This window comes from Schistocerca cancellata, chromosome 4 (assembly GCF_023864275.1).
Source record: "Schistocerca cancellata isolate TAMUIC-IGC-003103 chromosome 4, iqSchCanc2.1, whole genome shotgun sequence".
Taxonomy (NCBI): Eukaryota; Metazoa; Arthropoda; class Insecta; order Orthoptera; family Acrididae; genus Schistocerca; species Schistocerca cancellata.
The window spans coordinates 701,766,600-701,785,628 of NC_064629.1; the positions used below are offsets into that span (position 1 = coordinate 701,766,600).

The following is a 19,029-nucleotide window of genomic DNA, read 5'->3' on the forward strand; positions in this document are numbered from 1 at the left end:
AGACGGTTGGAGTTTAAAACATTCCACATACATCAAGCGTGCTTTCAATTCTGAAGCATTATTCCACTGTCTGGAGTCAGTATCAGGAAGGTACCAGCATGAGAGAAATGATCGTAGATCATAAACGCACATTCCTATGCTTACAAATGGTTCAAATGGCTCTGAGCACTATGGGACTTAACATCTGTGGTCATCAGTCCCCTAGAACTTAGAACTACTTAAACCTAACTAACCTAAGGACATCACACACATCCATGCCCGAGGCAAGATTCGAACCTGCGACCGTAGTGGTCACGCGGTTCCAGACTGAAGCGCCTAGAACCGCACGGCCACACAAGCCGGCCTATGCTTACATGGTTCTGTACCTAAATATGCTATAGACTTAAAGCCACATGGTTTCCAAAGTATTAGTCATGCAGAATGCAACGCTCTTAGTACTCAAATGCAGGATATATTTGTCCAATATCAAACATACAACCACCCCACAAGTTTCCTACCCTAATCACTATGGTGCCAAACTTTAAAATGGTAAAACTGCTTCCTTCTACACTACTCTGGTGTCCTACGATGGCATCGTCAGTTTATATCCACCGCTCAAGCTGCTTATAAGCCAACTAGAATGAAGTCGAGAGACTGCTCTTCTGTATCTTAGGAATTGCTAGCGAAGTTGCCTCACCGTGCGAAGTGAAGCATAACACTGCAGGCAACAAGAAGCACTGACAGATCTCAGGAGCCAACGACCACTACGTAAGCAGCAGTGCCTCACGACTGCAGCTTCCACCGGATTCGCAGATGACAACCAACAAAAAATTCACGTCAAAATTCCCCAGCAACAGCATCGGATATCCGTCCTCCTTGATTTTGTCATCCAATCAAAGTATAGTATGCAAAAGCGCCCAGCCAGTGTCAATTAATAAATATAAAACAGCACACACAAGCTTCAAGATATCTTGGACTAACGTTCGGCAGGCAGTTAACAAGTAAACCTCACCTATTAACCAACCAACACAAACGCCAAAGTGGAACTAATGTCCAGGGGAACATGGGGTGACAGCCTTCTATTCTACAAACACCAAACGTTCCCCTCCCCAAAACCAGTTTTTCCTTGTGCAGTTCCTAATAGTTTTTAGTAAAAGTGCAGTGCTACTTTTTAAAGAACGTCACCGTTTATGAAAAGTGTTTTAAATATATATTTTTGCTGTAATCTTTACCTCTCTGTTTTCTGATTTTAATTAAAAAGCGAAGAGGGTCGCAATTTTATATAAATACCATGAGTAATCCACAGTTTTATAAATTTTAAAAACTTTCTAAAGTTTTTCACCTTTTAATCATTTTCTTTAGTCTTCATGTACATGATGGTCAGAAACAGTGTGAAAAGCTTGTAAGGATGTTGCAGGGAAAGTTGTGTTGAGAAATAACTGTCAAGAAAAAAATTCGATAGGTTTCGCTGTTTTTGAGTTAATTAGCATCGAATTTAGCCAATCGGGCAGTTGCGCACAAATTCAAGCTGCCCGTTAGATACAATAAGCGGCAGTTGTTCTAATAGCGTAGATGATAGTACCGAAACTGTTCAGCCTTTGATTCGGGTTCAATCCTTACCAATGTCTCATGTCCAATTTTGCATCGCCCTCTTGTTAGGTTTTAGGAAACCGAACGAAAAACACGTTTGGCGACACCGGCTTTGGCGGGCCGCTTGAATTCGAGCGCGCAACGGCCTGTTGGTTGACTTGAATGCTAATGAACTCGGAAAGGGCGCAACGTATAGAATTTTTTTCTTAACAGTTATTTCTCAGGGAACCTACACTTCAATACCCTCACAAACTTTTCAGAACACTTCCAGTCTCAAACTCTTGCACAAACAGTTGCGTAAACGTTTTCCAAGAATTGTGCTTCACATAGCACTCGACAATGAACACGCGCTGTTTCATCGTGAGCATCATTTGGTGTTGCATCCAACTGATACCTAACACGTCTGCTCCTCACATACACTCAACGTAATGACACAGTGACGTACTCTGGACAGAGCATGAGGGAGATGTGCATCAGCGAAAATATGACAGCAACCGAGTGTGAATAGTTTAATTTTGCTCGGTTCGTATGTCCACGCTTTTTGCCGAAGATCGGGAAGTTGTACCACTGACTGTCCACCCTCTGCCCATATGGGGTGAGGGGGTTAAAATAACAATTAAAAAAGAAGCAAGTAGTCCCTCTGATGGAGGCTGCATGAATAACAACCGAAACGTTGGTAGCTAAATCACATACTAGCTGAGAAATTTAGCATTGCCCAGGTACCTATTTATTTTCAAGCTTCTGCTAGTTCATATCCTCCTCCTTCCTCTCTCTGTCCATCTTCTTCTTCCCACTCTCTCAGTCTATGCCCTCCGGCTCCCTCTCTCCTCCCTCCCCCTCTCTACCCACCTCGTACCCTCCTCTCTCTACACATCCCCTCTCTCTGTATCCCCTTCTCCTCCCTCCTCTCTCTGTGCATCCCCTCTGTCCCTGTACATCACCTCCACTCTTCTCTCACTCTGTCTCTCTCGACCTACCCCTCTCTCTGCCAACTTCCTTTACCCCCACTCTCTGTCTATCTCCTCCTGCCCTTCTCTCTGCCCGTCTCCTCCTGCACTTCTCTCTGTCTATCTCCTCCTGCACTTCTCTCTGTCTATCTGCACCTCCCCTTCTGACCATCGCCTCTACCCTCTAATTCCTCCTCCGCCACCCCTTTCTTTGTCAGTCTCCTCCTTCCCTCTCTCTGTCCTTCTTCTCCTCCTTCCTCTCCCTGTTCTCTCCCTCTCTTCCCTCTCCCTGCACATCTTCTCCCTTTTCCTTTCTGTATCCTTCTCCTCCTCTCTACTTTCTCTGTCCATTTTCTCCGTCTGTCTGTTCATCTCCTCCTCCCCCGTCTCTCTGTTTGTCTCTTCCTCCCTCTGTCTCTGTCCATCTCCTCTCCCATCCTCCTCCTCTTATCTGTGCCTGTCTTCTTCTTCCTCCTTGCTGTCAGTCCATTTCCTTGTCTTCCCTTCTCTTTCCATGTTAACACACGCACCCCAATCGGAGGCTGGTAATTATTACCCATACAGTATTCCTTTCCAGATTGTAACTACTATGCGTAACAGATTCCATTGAAATGGCTCCAGGGCTTTGAGATAGGCTTTATGTCCGTGGCTTTGGTGACATAAGCAAATGTGAAATAGATTTCGCATATATTTAACATATTTCATGCGTATTTGTACACATATTTCATCTGTATGTCTCGCGAATTTCGCACTGCAGCTTCATTTTCACGCAGCTTAATGTTTATTACGTCGTATCTCCTGAGCTGCGTGTCGTACAATGGTATAATTTTAGAAGTACATCCAGTGGTATATGTGCTTACTGTCTGCGAAATGTGTTGTGAATGCAGTTAGTAGCAAAGAAGTAATAAATTAAACGTCATGCATGATGCGCCAATTTTTTCACGCATCTCAGTATTTGACGTCATTTCTCTTGAAATATGTGTCGTACAATGATATATTACTGTAGGTACATTCAGCGGCAAATGTGGAAATACTGTCTGCGAAAAGTGGTGCGAATAGAGTTAGTGGTAAGAATACTTAAAACGGATAACAGAAGCGACGCGTCGTGACATGGAAGCAATGCGGCCTTGGTAGATCACTGGAGGGATTTGGTACCACATCTGCCCACACAGGTCACCTAATTCCCGTAAATTCCGGGGAGGGGGGCGATGAGCTCTGACATCACGTTCAGTCACATCCCAGATGTGTGCGATAGGGTTCAGATATGTCGAGTTGGAAGACTAGTACATCAACTGGAACTCGCCACTGTGTTCCTCGAACCACTCCACCAAACTCCTGGCCTTGTGGCATGGCGCATTACCTTGTTGAAAAATGGCATTGCTGTCGGGGAACATGATCGTCTTGAACTAGTGGTAACAAGATCTACATCTACATCTACATGACTACTCTGCAATTCACATTTAAGTGCTTGGCAGAGGGTTCGTCGAACCACAATCATACTATCTCTCTACCATTCCACTCCCGAACAGCGCGCGGGAAAAACGAACACCTAAACCTTTCTGTTCGAGCTCTGATTTCTCTTATTTTATTTTGATGATAATTCCTACCTATGTAGGTTGGGCTCAACAAAATATTTTCGCATTCGGAAGAGAAAGTTGGTGACTGAAATTTCGTAAATAGATCTCGCCGCGACGAAAAACGTCTTTGCTGTAATGACTTCCATCCCAATTCGCGTATCATATCTGCCACACTCTCTCCCCTACTACGTGATAATACAAAACGAGCTGCCCTTTTTTGCACCCTTTGATGTCCTCCGTCGATCCCACCTGGTAAGGATCCCACACCGCGCAGCAATATTCTAACAGAGGACGAACGAGTGTAGTGTAAGCTGTCTCTTTAGTGGACTTGTTGCATCTTCTAAGTGTCCTGCCAATGAAACGCAATCTTTGGCTCGCCTTCCCCACAATATTATCTATGTGGTCTTTCCAACTAAAGTTGTTCGTAATTTTAACACCCAGGTACTTAGTTGAATTGACAGCCTTGAGAATTGTACTATTCATCGAGTAATCGAATTCCAACGGATTTCTTTTGGAACTCATGTGGATCACCTCACACTTTTCGTTATTTAGCGTCAACTGCCACCTGCCACACCATACAGCAATCTTTTCTAAATCGCTTTGCAACTGATACTGGTCTTCGGATGACCTTACTAGACGGTAAATTACAGCATCATCTGCGAACAGCCTAAGAGAACTGCTCAGATTGTCACCCAGGTCATTTATATAGATCAGGAACAGCAGAGGTCCCAGGACGCTTCCCTGGGGAACACCTGATATCACTTCAGATCTGCAGCAATGTGCGATATTCCTTGGCCGTCGTGGTGCCTTGCACGAGCTCTACTGTTTGCTGTTTGATGCGACGTCGAGCCGGAGGGTGACGGCGCAGGGCACCACGCTTTTATACCATTATAGAGGAAGGTTGTAGCTACCTTTGAACCAAATTTCAAAGTTATGCGTTGGAATGGAACAGCATTATGGGGTTTCGAAAAAGTGATCCTTTAATTGTGTTGCGCAGTGTATTTGTGTGGCTGGATAGATAGCCACGTGAATATTCCCCAGAGCATAATGGAGCCGCCGTCAGCTTGTCTCCGTCCCGCAGTACAGTATCAACGTGTTGTTTCCTTGGAAAACGACGGATTCGCGACCTCCCATCGTTATGATGAAAAAGGTATTGGATTCATCAGACCAAGCAAAGCTCTGCCACTGCGCCAGCATCCAATGCTGATGGTCACGTGCCCATTTCAGTCGTAGTTGTCGATATCGTGGTGTTGACATTGGCACACGCATAGGTCGTCGGCCGCAGATGCCCATCATTAGGAGTGTTCGGTGCACTGTGTGTTCAAACTTGTACTCTGCCCAGCATTAAAGTCTGATGTTAGTCCCGCCACAGTTTACCAGTCTGCCCAGGCTAGTATGCCCGAATGTGGAGTGGCCGCCCAACCCTACGACGTCTGTACGTGGTTTCACCTTGGTTTTGCGACTTGCTGAAGGGCACTCACCACGGCACTCCTCCAACACGCCGCAAGACGTGCAGTTTCCGAACTGCTCGTGCCGGTCTTCCGAGGCATCACAATCTGCCTTCGGCCAAACTTAGATAGATCGAGCGCCTTCCCCATTCTACGCACGGACAGCACGCTCACTGATACTGCTTGCACCGTGCGTGTATCTGTCTGGCAGGCATTCCTCGCCAGGTGGTGGTGCTATCGCCTGAAGATGTTTATATCGATAGTAGGTCGGTGGTCTCAGCGTTCTGGCTGATCATTGTACATCAATACACCCATTTTTATAATTGGTGTGGATGCCACCGTCACATACCTAGAAGCATTTTATTAGAATAACGTTTATCGGCCGTATTTGATCTTCACGAAGGTATCTATTGACTGGATTTTTTCGTTTGTTACGGCTATGGCGTAATGTGTCTCTGCAGAGCTCCCACTATATCGATTCGCCGTACTTGATTAGGTACACGTAGTTGAACGCACTGCGCCAGCTGATGGCCCCTCTGCCTCGAGCGTAATCACGAAATGAAATATGACGAGACCAATACCGTGGGGCAAGCATCAAGTTTATGGAACAATGTAACTATAGAGTCTATCGAAATAAAGATGTCGGAAAACCTAAGAAACGGTTACGGATATCAGAGCTGGGAAACGCAGAGAGAATAAGAGAGAATGTGCATTTCACTGAATAATAGCACTGGCTCCGAAATACAAATGAATAACAAAAGGGCATCAAAGGACATGCCGGCTCCTGGAATACGAACTCGGCTATAAATAGCGAGCCGGCCGAAGTGGCCGTGCGGTTAAAGGCGCTGCAGTCTGGAACCGCAAGACCGCTACGGTCGCAGGTTCGAATCCTGCCGCGGGCATGGATGTTTGTGATGTCCTTAGGTTAGTTAGGTTTAACTAGTTCTAAGTTCTAGGGGACTAATGACCTCAGCAGTTGAGTGCCATAGTGCTCAGAGCCATTTGAACCATTTTTTATAAATAGCGACGTGATACCAACAGTACTTCAGTCTGGTTGGAATCCAAGTAGAGAGGAAGGATAAGGACACAGCAAGCTGAACCTCAAGAAGACGTCTCTGTCGGATGTCGATATATCGTGACAGAAAAATAGAATCATCAATTCAGCTGAGCAACTGAAAGTACACCATTAATCAATCACGCCGAGAAACCCCAAATAAATTAACAGAATTCCTCATATCTCAAGCCAAGGAACAATATAAAAATTCAGAAGTTTCATGTTGGGAAGCAACGGAGGGTACTAACGTAGGTGATATTCGTTTTCAAGAACGGTCGTAGAGCAGATGCACACAGTTATGGGCCTATATCGTTGACATCAGTCTGTTGTAGAGCTATGGAACATGTTTTTTTGCTCACGTATTATGGCGTTTTTGGAGACTCAACATGGATTCCGCAAACAGAGCTCTTGCGAAACTCAACTCTGTGTTTCTCCATGAGATTTACTGAACTGTGGACATCAGTGTTCAGGTTTATGCCGTGTTCCTAGGCATAAGGAAGGCATTTGACACCACCCTGCACTGCCGTTTAGTGAAAAATGCCAGCTTACCGAGTATCGAACCATATTTGTCACTATATTCAAGACTAACTGGCAAAGAGAACTCAACACGTCGCATTTAACGGACCAAAACTGACAGATGTAAAGGTAATTTCTGGAGCACCCCAAGGAAGTGTGATATGATAGAACCGTTACCGTTTACCATATATGACTGTAGCGTTTCGAAAAGGACTTGCAGAAGATTGTTGAATGGTACAGGGACTGGTAGTCGACCCTGAAAGTAAATAAATGTAGCATATAGCGCATACACAGGAGAAAAATCCGCTACTATACAACTACATCATCGATGAAAAATTACTGGAAACAGTATCCATCGTAAAATAACTAGGAGTAACTATCTGGAGCGACCTTAAGTGGAATGGCCGCATAAAACAAATACACTGCGCAACACAATTAAAGGATCACTTTTTCGAAACCCCATAATGTTGTCACCCTCCGGCTCGACGACGCATCAAACAGCAAAGTGTCGACACTTACGAAAAAAGACCAGAGCTCAGAAGTTCTTGTGACGTGTCAAGTGGATTAATGATGCACATTGGCAGCAAATGTCACCAAAATTTGCCCGACACCACCGTGGATGTGCCATATGATGGGAAAGTCGTCAGAGCCTCTCTTACCTACATTCAACCCTTTCTTTTGACGCCTCTGCGATGGAGGTCAGAACAGTGACGACCGGCGATGAAATCACGCGGTGTTCATTTGGTTGGCTGAGGAAAACATTTCAGACACACCGGCTCTCAGAATCGAAACGAAGAGGGTTGCGGGGTTGGCATAAAGTGCGTTAATGACACGACTTCCTTTCTTAGGAGTTCGATTTCTACACATTTCGCGGTAGGAAAGGCAGTCCACAGTACGATGAGCAAAAGGACGACGTTCTTGACGACAACAGGGGGATTTGAAACTGGAGCTCTGAAAACGCATAGGGAGGCTTTGTCACTGTGGATACATCTTGGGCTATTCAAACAGTCTCGACAAACATCACGGTCCTGTAACCCCACTGAACGAGATGTGATCCATTTGGAGTGCAGTGTGACTGCAGTTTTTCGTTTGGGTACAGAGTAGTTCCACTGGAGACGTTTAAAACCATTCTAAGAAATGTTGAAAGTGATCCAAAGCAGAAGCAGGAAAGGGTCCTTATGCTTTTTCAATGCTCCTGTTTCGCGCCCTCCTGCGGCGTGAGCACACAGGGGTACGACGTTGACACATACGAGAAGAAAAGGGAAAAGGGTCCCTCTAACACCCTGCAGTTGGGCAAAACCCTCTGAGCACCTGCTCACACTAATTGAGAATTTTAAAAATGTGCCTTTACAGAGAAAACCTACGAAATAGCTCAAGGTGCGTGCAGGTAGGAAATCATTTGACACACCTCTGAGGCCAGTTGACTGCCTGCAGGCGCCTAGTAGTTCAAAAATGGCTCTGAGCACTATGGGACTTAACGTCTGAGGTCATCAGTCCCCTAGAACTTAGAACAACTTAAACCTAACTAACCTAAGGACATCACACACATCCATGCCCGAGGCAGGATTCGATCCTGCGACCGTAGCGGTCGCGCTGTTCCAGACTGTAGCGCCTAGAACCGCTCGGCCACATTGCTCGGCCGCCTAGTAGTATTTCGCAGGTTTCTTCTGAAAATGCACATTTGTAATATACTAAATAAATGTAGGCGGGTGCCTGAGTGTTTTGCTGGATTGGGGATCTTAGAGGGACACTTTTCCATTTTATTCATGGATGTGTCAACGTCACATCCCTCCACGATCACGCCACAGGAGGGTTTGAACCTGGAGCACCGAAAAAGCATAAGGAGCATTTGCTGCTTCGGATCACGTTAAGATTTCGTCTAATGATTTTGAACGGTCCCTAATGGATCCACCTCGTACACCAGGGCAAAACTTGCTGTCGCATTGCACTCCAAAGGGTTCAGGTCATATTCAGTGCCGTTACAGACTATTAATGTTTGTTGAGAAGGGCTGAATGGCCCAAGAGGTGACCATAGTGCCAAAGGTTGTAGACAACGTCGTAATTTTGCTCATCGCACTGCGAACTATTGTTTTCTGTCGCGAAATGTGTGGAAACCAACGTCCTGAGGAAACGGGTGGTTTAATTGCCGCCCTTTATGTCACCACGCTGAGCACTTTGCTTTCGATTCTGAGCGGCGGTGTGTCTGAAATGTTATCTTCGGCCAACCATAGAAATTCCTAGGAAGAGTGTTAAGCAAACGTAACAGATCCACGAAAGAAGTGGCTTCTGAAACACTTGTTCGAACGATTCGTGAGTATTCTCATCGGACTGGAGCCCTTACCATGTAGGCCTAGTACTAGTACATCTACATCTACATCTACATCCATACTCCGCAAGCCACCTGACGGTGTGTGGCGGAGGGTACCTTGAGTACCTCTACCGGTTCTCCCTTCTATTCCAGTCTCGTATTGTTCGTGGAAAGAAGGATTGTCGGTATGCCTCTGTGTGGGCTCTAATCTCACTGATTTTATCCCCATGGTCTCTTCGCGAGATATACGTAAGAGGGAGCAATATACTGGTTGACTCCTTGCTGTCGCATTGCACTCCAAAGGGTTCAGATCACATTCAGTGCGGTTACAGCCCATTAATGTTTGTTGAGAAGGGCTGAATGGCCCAGGAGGTGTCCACAGTGCCAAAGGTTGTAGACAACAAGAGATAGGGAAGATACAACGTAGAGCAATGTGTTTCGCCAGAGGGTCGTTTAGTCGACGCAAGAGCGTTACAGAGATGCTCAACAGACTCCAGTGGCTGATGGTACAAAAGATGCTTTGTGCATTACAGTGTGGTTTACTACTGAAATTCCGAGAGACTATGTTCTGGAAAAAGTCGGACAACATGTTTTTTCCTCCGGCTTAGGTCTCGGGAAATGACAACAATGAGATCACTCGAGAAGTTAGAGGTAATACAGAGGTTTCCCGACAATCATTCTACCCATGCGCCATTCGCAAATGGAACAGGGTAGGGAGGGGGGGACAGATAGTGGTACCAGAAGTACCCCCACAAATAACAGCAGGCGGCTTGAGGAATACTGATGTACATGTAAACATCTTATACAAAAATGGTTCAAATGGCTCTGAGCGCTATGGCAGTTAACATCGGAGGTCATCAGTCCCCTAGAACTTAGAATTACTTAAACCTAACTAACCTAAGGACATCGAACATCCTTTTCCGAGGCAGGATTCGAATCTGAGACCGTAGCAGCAGCACGGTTCCGGAGTGAAGCGCCTAGAACCGCTCGGCCACAACGGCCCGCAAACGTCTTATACAAAATGGTACAGTTGTAAATAATCAAATATATTAGCGGTAAGTAGCTGTCATAGACGTATCGTTTCATTTTGTTTTGGACTGGCACTGTATTGGGGGATTTATTACCATCTCTTAGTCTTCTGGTAACTTTGCATTCAGTGACATAGGCCTATGAAGTTTTCACGAAACACGAAAGAGTTATTGAATTTAAGCATGTCTTTATGAAAGGTACCTTGTCACACAACACGCATCTAGTAACTGTGACGTTGTACTGTAATTTACAAATACGAACACATATCAATGTATACAGTCGAGTTCTAGCGAGTTCTAGAGGCATGTCATATTAAAAAAGCATTCTGAAAACATTCTGACTAAAGAAAATTACTGTTTTGTGAGTATACTTACGTATGTAGTTGTGTTCAATTGGGGGATCTTTGTTTATGGGGTACTGAGGCTGGCAAACTGGATCTCTGGAGTTCCAGGCAAACAGCCAGTTATCTTCTTCGTGAACGAAGTCAATCCCTGGACGAAGGTCTCTTTGTTCAATGTCACTCAGAAGACAATTAGCAGGACGTCCACCACGCGTCATCCTAAATGAATACAAAATACGTGCTGTAGTATATAACACTTAGATTACACACCAATGCAATGAAAGGATTATATTCTAAAAAAATACTTAAAGTCAAAACTGACACAGCAGAATTAAGGTAAATAAAGCGAGTAAATTTCATTAATGCTATGTATTTTTTCTTGATTTTGAAACTATTCTGTTAACACACATTCCTTTTTAGTCATATATGCCTTATTTTCATTATGTTCCTTCTGCGTTCTGTTATGTTCTTTTTGTCTTGGCTGCAGAGTAAGAAACATTATCTTATTTTGCACTACAGCTATATGTTACCATTCATCTATGAAGTCTGTCCTTGTGTCGGCCTCTGACCCAATCGTCAGAAAAAAATGAGTACCAAAGTCGGAATGAAACACTGACCTATGTTTTTCGCGGTCATACCCACGGGATTATGAGAACAGGCCTCACGGCCTAATTCACCTCTGTGTATTTCTCCACTCATCGTCTGACACGTTTCTGTAAGAAGTAACATTTCAGTTCAGTCGAAATCTTCGACAGTGCAAATTTATTTAGGTGGTTGAACGAGCGATTAAATTTTGACCATATCATGAATTTTTGTGGAATAAAGATGTTCACCCGATCAAATTTTTTATATCATAGTATAAATATATTATATATCATGAATAGCCCAGAAACATAGATTGTGGGAAATGGTCCATAATTTCTTTCTTTGTCTTTTATCTAAGGTTTCCCAAGGTACTTCCCGTACTTGTGAGCATTGGCAGTCTACTTTTGCTGGTATTAGGACCGAATTTCTGCATCAGGGTAGTAAGAGTTCTTGATTTTATTGGGTGCAGATTTTTCTTTGCAGTGAAGAATACAATTACAGATGACAGCTGTGTGCACATCTCTTCTCCATCTCAGAGTTCGCTGTTCGCGAGCAAAGATATAAGTTTGAGTACCGTGACAGAGGTTTCATCCATCACGAATGTTCAAAACATTTTATTTCAGTGCGAAACATTGCAGGGCGAATGGATGATTTACATACATAAATAATACTTCGAATGCATTGAGTGAAATATATAAAAGCACTCCGTCTTCAGGCAACAAGTGGCCCATCGGGACCATCCGACCGCCGTGTCATCCTCAGATGAGGATGCGGATAGGAGGGGCGTGTGGTCAGCACACCGCTCTCCCCGTCGTTATGATGGTTTTCTTTGACCGGAGCCGCTACTATTCGGTCGAGTAGCTCCTCAATTGGCATCACGAGGCTGAGTGCACCCCGAAAAACGGCAACAGCACATGGTGGCTGGATGGTCACCCATCCAAGTGCCGGCCACGCCCGACAGCGATTAACTTCGGTAATCTCACGGGAACCGGTGTATCCACTGCGGCAAGGCCGTTGCCGAGTGAAATATATAGCCAGTAGAGAAACAACAATCGCAATGATTTATTGTGACAGTTTGCACTTTGAAAATTTTACATCACATCAGTAAAACATATCCAAGTAATCCGGTACTTAAACTACTTGGAAGAAACGACTGCAAAATCCCCGTCCGGTTATTCTGATTTATCTTCTTACGCTTTACCTAAATCACTCCAAGTAAATACTAGGACAGTTTCGTTACGTAGACCATGGGCAATTCCTCTCCCTTCTTTTTCTAACGGAGTTTGATATCAACAAGACCGTTAAACTGTCTTCCTTCTCTTCACATCTGTAAATTGTTTCTTGGCGAATGCGCTGTTACTGATTCCTGTGATTTAACACCAGTTATGAGACTTTCCGCCTATTGCGCGCAATACATTACAATGTACATTGAAGGCTACCGGCCAGACCCAGCACCATGAAATTTTTTCTCTCCAGTGGAGAACACACAGAAATGAACTCTGACATAGATAGTAACTGTAAGCACACCTTTTACCTATCACAGAATTTTGTTATTCACTAGCAAGGATTTGGGTTTGCATCCCGGTGACCAGTTGTGATCGATCGAGAAGGTTTCTGCAATTCACTACAAATTTCTCATTAACTTCGAAACCCACTGTAGCTCAATAGTCAGCGAAAATATTTGAATGATGCGCTGCAGAGCTTTAAATTCGTGATTTTCGGGTCTATATCTTGAGCGTATAGTTTTAAGGGTCACTGCAAGTTGAAACACTCGTTGTTCTTTGCACCAACAAAACGGCCACTATTCTATTTCCCACAGACGAGGATATCTGGACTGTTATAGGTGCGAATTGGTTCGTTTACCATAGTTACAGGACAACGTTTCGTTGTCAGTAATTGTTATCCACGTAACGAGATGTGCCTCTTTTTTTTTTTTTTTTTTTTTTTTTTTTTTTTTTTTTTTTTTTAGGATTTCGTATCAAATCTGATATTTCAGATGTTTTCTCCCAACTCTAAGTCTGTTGATGGTGTACATGCTCCCGAGGTTTCACCTGTTAGGAGGTGTGACACCATTTTCGTACTATTCCAACACGATAAAATTTTCTTCATTGGCCGACCGCGAAACATCCTCGAGACTGATATGTCCTGAAACTCTCCGAAAGATCTGAATGTGGCAGAGCCATGTGTCAGTCATCTCCAAACACTGAAAACATTTCTTTAAGTATCGGTAGACAGACAACCTGTGTGAAAAGAAATATACTCTAAACCTGCTCGCATCTACGACAACACGGATAGTGTGGGATCCATCTCTTGGCTGCAGATCTAATTATTCACGGACGCAAGTCACACCTTTTCACTTTGAGACCCATTTTGAAAAACTTTACTGGCACTCTTTTGAGTCAAACTCATTTTCACAGGTAGTTTCTGTGTGATTACTTTCCTCTCCCACCCTCTCCTCCCCTCCCTCCTTTTTCGACCTCAGCAGTGCGTGTCAAACAAATCTACACTCCTGGAAATAGAAATAAGAACACCGTGAATTCATTGTCCCAGGAAGGGGAAACTTTATTGACACATTCCTGGGGTCAGATACATCACATGATCACACTGACGGAACCACAGGCACATAGACACAGGCAACAGAGTATGCACAATGTTGGCACTAGTACAGTGTATATCCACCTTTCGCAGCAATGCAGGCTGCTATTCTCCCATGGAGACGATCGTAGAGATGCTGGATGTAGTCCTGTGGAACGGCTTGCCATGCCATTTCCACCTGGCGCCTCAGTTGGACCAGCGTTCGTGCTGGACGTGCAGACCGCGTGAGACGACGCTTCATCCAGTCCCAAACATGCTCAATTGGGGACAGATCCGGAGATCTTGCTGGCCAGGGTAGTTGACTTACACCTTCTAGAGCACGTTGGGTGGCACGGGATACATGCGGACGTGCATTGTCCTGTTGGAACAGCAAGTTCCCTTGCCGGTCTAGGAATGGTAGAACGATGGGTTCGATGACGGTTTGGATGTACCGTGCACTATTCAGTGTCCCCTCGACGATCACCAGTGGTGTACGGCCAGTGTAGGAGATCGCTCCCCACACCATGATGCCGGGTGTTGGCCCTGTGTGCCTCGGTCGTATGCAGTCCTGATTGTGGCGCTCACCTGCACAGCGCCAGACACGCATACGACCATCATTGGCACCAAGGCAGAAGCGACTCTCATCGCTGAAGACGACACGTCTCCATTCGTCCCTCCATTCACGCCTGTCGCGACACCACTGGAGGCGGGCTGCACGATGTTGGGGCGTGAGCGGAAGACGGCCTAACGGTGTGCGGGACCGTAGCCCAGCTTCATGGAGACGGTTGCGAATGGTCCTCGCCGATACCCCAGGAGCAACAGTGTCCCTGATTTGCTGGGAAGTGGCGGTGCGGTCCCCTACGGCACTGCGTAGGATCCTACGGTCTTGGCGTGCATCCGTGCGTCGCTGCGGTCTGGTCCCTGGTCGACGGGCACGTGCACCTTCCGCCGACCACTGGCGACAACATCGATGTACTGTGGAGACCTCACGCCCCACGTGTTGAGCAATTCGGCGGTACGTCCACCCGGCCTCCCGCATGCCCACTATACGCCCTCGCTCAAAGTCCGTCAACTGCACATACGGTTCACGTCCACGCTGTCGCGGCATGCTACCAGTGTTAAAGACTGCGATGGAGCTCCGTATGCCACGGCAAACTGGCTGACACTGACGGCGGCGGTGCACAAATGCTGCGCAGCTAGCGCCATTCGACGGCCAACACCGCGGTTCCTGGTGTGTCCGCTGTGCCGTGCGTGTGATCATTGCTTGTACAGCCCTCTCGCAGTGTCCGGAGCAAGTATGGTGGGTCTGACACACCGGTGTCAATGTGTTCTTTTTTCCATTTCCAGGAGTGTATATTCAAAATATAAGTAAGTATTATCACATATTTATCAGTTTCGTTGTAAAAGCTATATTTTACCTTTTTTATTTTTTTAGAAAAATGTAGGTGTAGTAATATAAGACGGCAACACCGATAAAATGATTATCATGAAGCATCTCAAAGTTGTGAACTTTGCTTTTCTACCTATAAAAAAAGTCATACGTAAATGTTGTGTTACAGGCGGATAACTAAGTACAGCAAATATTTCAAGCAATATGTACAGGCCTTGGAAGAGGGAATTAAGATTTAACGCATAACCGATATCAGATAATGGGCCCATACAACGAGGTGTAGGAAGGAATCATATGTGCCTTTATTGGAGAACCATTCCGGCATGCGAGTCAAGTGACGCAAGGAAATCACGGATAGTACGAGAAAGAAGATTTGCACCAGCCCCTCCTTGGTCTGTGAGAATACAGGTGCATGTTACCTTTTCATCTCCTGACCGTCAAATCTTCTCTGCTTATGCAGGGTCGAAAAATGATTGTTAACATCGGTACAGATATCCGCAACTTTTCTACAATACGTGATCATCTCACGATCGCGCGAAGAAAATATTTTGTGAAAAGGAGTGATGCCCTGCGACGTCACCCTCAGGCCCGGCGACGCTTTAGTAAACAAAGTGTCGACACGCGCGAAAAAGAAGACCAGCGCTCAGACGTTAACGTGAGATGTAAGGTTTTTTATTTATTTTATTTACACGTCAAGTTCCGTAGGAACAAGTTGAGGAGCAAATCTCCAAGGTCATGGAACGTGTCAGTACATGAAATTACAACATAAAAGTAATAACAGATAAAAATAAATGTTTATGAACCCGAAAAATGTCAGTCCATAAGTTTAAGTAAAAGCAATCAACAATACAATAAGAATCAGCTTAATTTTTCAAGGAACTCTTTGACAGAATAGAAGGAGTGACCCATGAGGAAACTCTTCAGTTTCGATTTGAAAGCGCGTGGATTACTGCTAAGATTTTTGAATTCGAGTGGTAGCCAGAGCTCAGAAGTTCATGTGAGGTAGCCAGAGCTCAGAAGTTCATGTGAGGTGTAAGGTCGGTTAATGATGTCACATCGGCACCAAACTTCACCAAAATGCTGAACAGTGCCACCTGGACGTGTCAGAGGATGTGTAGGCCGTCTTACCCACAGTTCTCCCCTTATTTTGACGTCTCCGCAATCGATGTTAAAACCGCGACACCGAGCGTTGAAATTAAGCATTTTTCTTACCCGCGAAAACATTTCAGACACGCCGCAGCTGGGAATCGACATGAGACCTGCCATAAAGGGAGACAACGAAAACATCCTTCCCTTGAGGCGCTGCACACATTATGCGATCGAAGACGACAGTTCGCCGTGTGATGAACAACAGGGCGACGTTCTTGACAATCTTTGACGCTGCTAATACACCAAGGACACTTCAACTTTTATCTAAAGACATTGTGGGCCAGCAACACCAATGAATGTGATCGCACTGCGAGGGCAATTTTTGCTCTGGTGTACGGAGCAGAACGACACGAGACGCTTCAAAACCATTCGACGAAATTTGAGCGTGATCCGAAGCATCAAAGGGTGCCTGTTTCGCGTCTTTCTGTGGCGTCATCACGGAGGGATGCGACAAGTATGAATAAAACGGCAAAGGGTCCGTCGAAGACTCTCACCCCCCTAGTTCGGCAGTTGTTTTTGTGACTCACCCACGTTTGTGCAGCACTTTAACAATGTACCTGTACAGAGAAAACGAGTGACGCAGCTAGGCAACCACTTGACACGTCTCCGCTCCGGCATGCCTAATAACAGGTGGCCAGAACTGTCAGGGATCTTTTTGTGCAGATACATTTTTACAGTGATCAACAAACGAAGGCGGGTGTCACTGACAGCACTGCCTAACTGGTGGGCCTGAGACGAACGCTTTGCTGTTTTATTCACGCATGTGTCAATGTCGCACCCCTCCGTGATCACGCCACAGGAGGGTTGAAAAAACATAACCACCCTTTGATACTTCGGATCGCGTTCCAATTTCGTCGAATGGTTTTGAACGGTTGTGGTTCCACACTGTACACCAGAGAAGAAATTGCGGTCGCACTGCACTGGAAATGGGTACTATCAGATTCAGTGTAGTTACTAGCCGACGATCTCCTTAGAGAAGGGCTGAAGCGTCCGTGGGGCGTTAGCGATGTCAAAGATTATGAGGAACGTCGTACTACTTCTCGCCGCACTGTTAACTGTCGTTTTATATCGCAAAATGTGTGGAATCAACGTCTCAAGGGAAGGGGCTTGGCTCTGAGCACTATGGGACTCAACTGCTGTGGTCATAAGTCCCCTAGAACTTAGAACTACTTAAACCTAACTAACCTAAGGACATCACACACATCCATGTCCGAGGCAGGATTCGAACCTGCGACCGTAGCGGTCGTGCGGTTCCAGACTGTAGCGCCTTTAACCGCTCGGCCACTCCGGCCGGCAGGGAAGGGGCACTGGCGCTCTTTATGCCAACCCCGGAGGCCTTTTCATGTAGATTCCTAGCGGCGGTGTGTCTGAAATGTTTTCCTCGGTCACTTGTAAGATAAACGCGTTATTTCAACGCTGAGCGTCGCTCTTCAAACCTCGATCGCGGAGGCGTCAAAACAAGGGATGAAATGTGGGTAAGAGGGACTGTGACGATCTTGTAATCCTCTGACACGTCCTCGAAGGTGTTGGGCAGAATTGTAGTGAAATTTGGTGCCAGTGTGATATCATTAACCAATATTGCTCCTCTTATGGGCTTCTGAGATCAAGCCTTTCTTTTCGTATGTGTCGAAACAGCGCTGTCTGAAGCGTCACGAGGGGACGTCGCAGGACGCGATGCTTTTGCATCATTACAGACGAAGGTTGTAGGTATTCAAACTTACACGTCGCAGTGGGGAAATAATTACGAGGTTTCGAAGAAGTGATCATATAACTCTGTTGTGAAATGTATTGATTATGCTCTTGAGAGGCGGTAGGCTGTAGGCACTCTACGTCGTGGCCATGCAATGTATGTTGTCTATAAATCAGTCATCTTGTCAACGTGAAAAGTGGTAGGTCGACCAAGTTAAAGTCCCCGATTCGCTTCTAAAAAAGCTTTCTCCGCTTAGAGACACACATTATTAAGATTTTATTGGTGAAAAGCACTCTATAAATTTGCTAGAGTAGGTTGTATGCATACCTGAATAACGGACCATGCAGATTTGGCAAAATTTAGTTGTCCAGTGCCGGCGAAAGCTGTAGTGTCGTCGGGAAGCGTCAGCGAACATTTTGTCTCTAACAAAAGTGATTCTTGATCGATAAACGATTTTATACAAAGACTTTGAAGTACCGTGTATCTATTACGTGCCAACAACGTGGTTCTCTAATGATACGGGTATGGAGTCTAAAATGCTCTACTATTAATTGCCGAACTGACTGGGAAGAATATCACAGAGTTACAAAAGTATCAAGGTAGTTTTCTCGCTCTCACACCAGAGAGAAGCGATCTTACGAAACCACACACACGCAACTTATCCTTGGATAACAGTATTCAGTGAAAGCGTCCATGTTACTGCAGCATGGTTTTCTAATGTCATCAACCCACCATCCATAGGTCGTCTTCTCGGCCTTTTCCAACGTCTTGGCTTACGATACATTAATTCCCTTATTCACGTTCCACCAATTTGCCTGGCTACAAGATCCACTCGTTCCGTCTAATTTTTCAA

At 45.4% G+C, this 19,029-nt stretch overlaps 1 protein-coding gene across 2 annotated transcripts in view; it reads right to left on the reverse strand.

Moving 5' to 3' along the window:
* Positions 1 to 19,029, reverse strand: part of LOC126184867 (uncharacterized) — a 516,759-nt gene that overhangs the window by 44,919 nt on the left and 452,811 nt on the right. For both annotated transcript variants that reach the window (XM_049927486.1, XM_049927487.1), the window contains one exon: positions 10,823 to 11,007. In XM_049927486.1, coding sequence (XP_049783443.1) covers positions 10,823 to 11,007 — 185 coding nt within the window. The remainder of the gene's footprint in view (positions 1 to 10,822; positions 11,008 to 19,029) is intronic.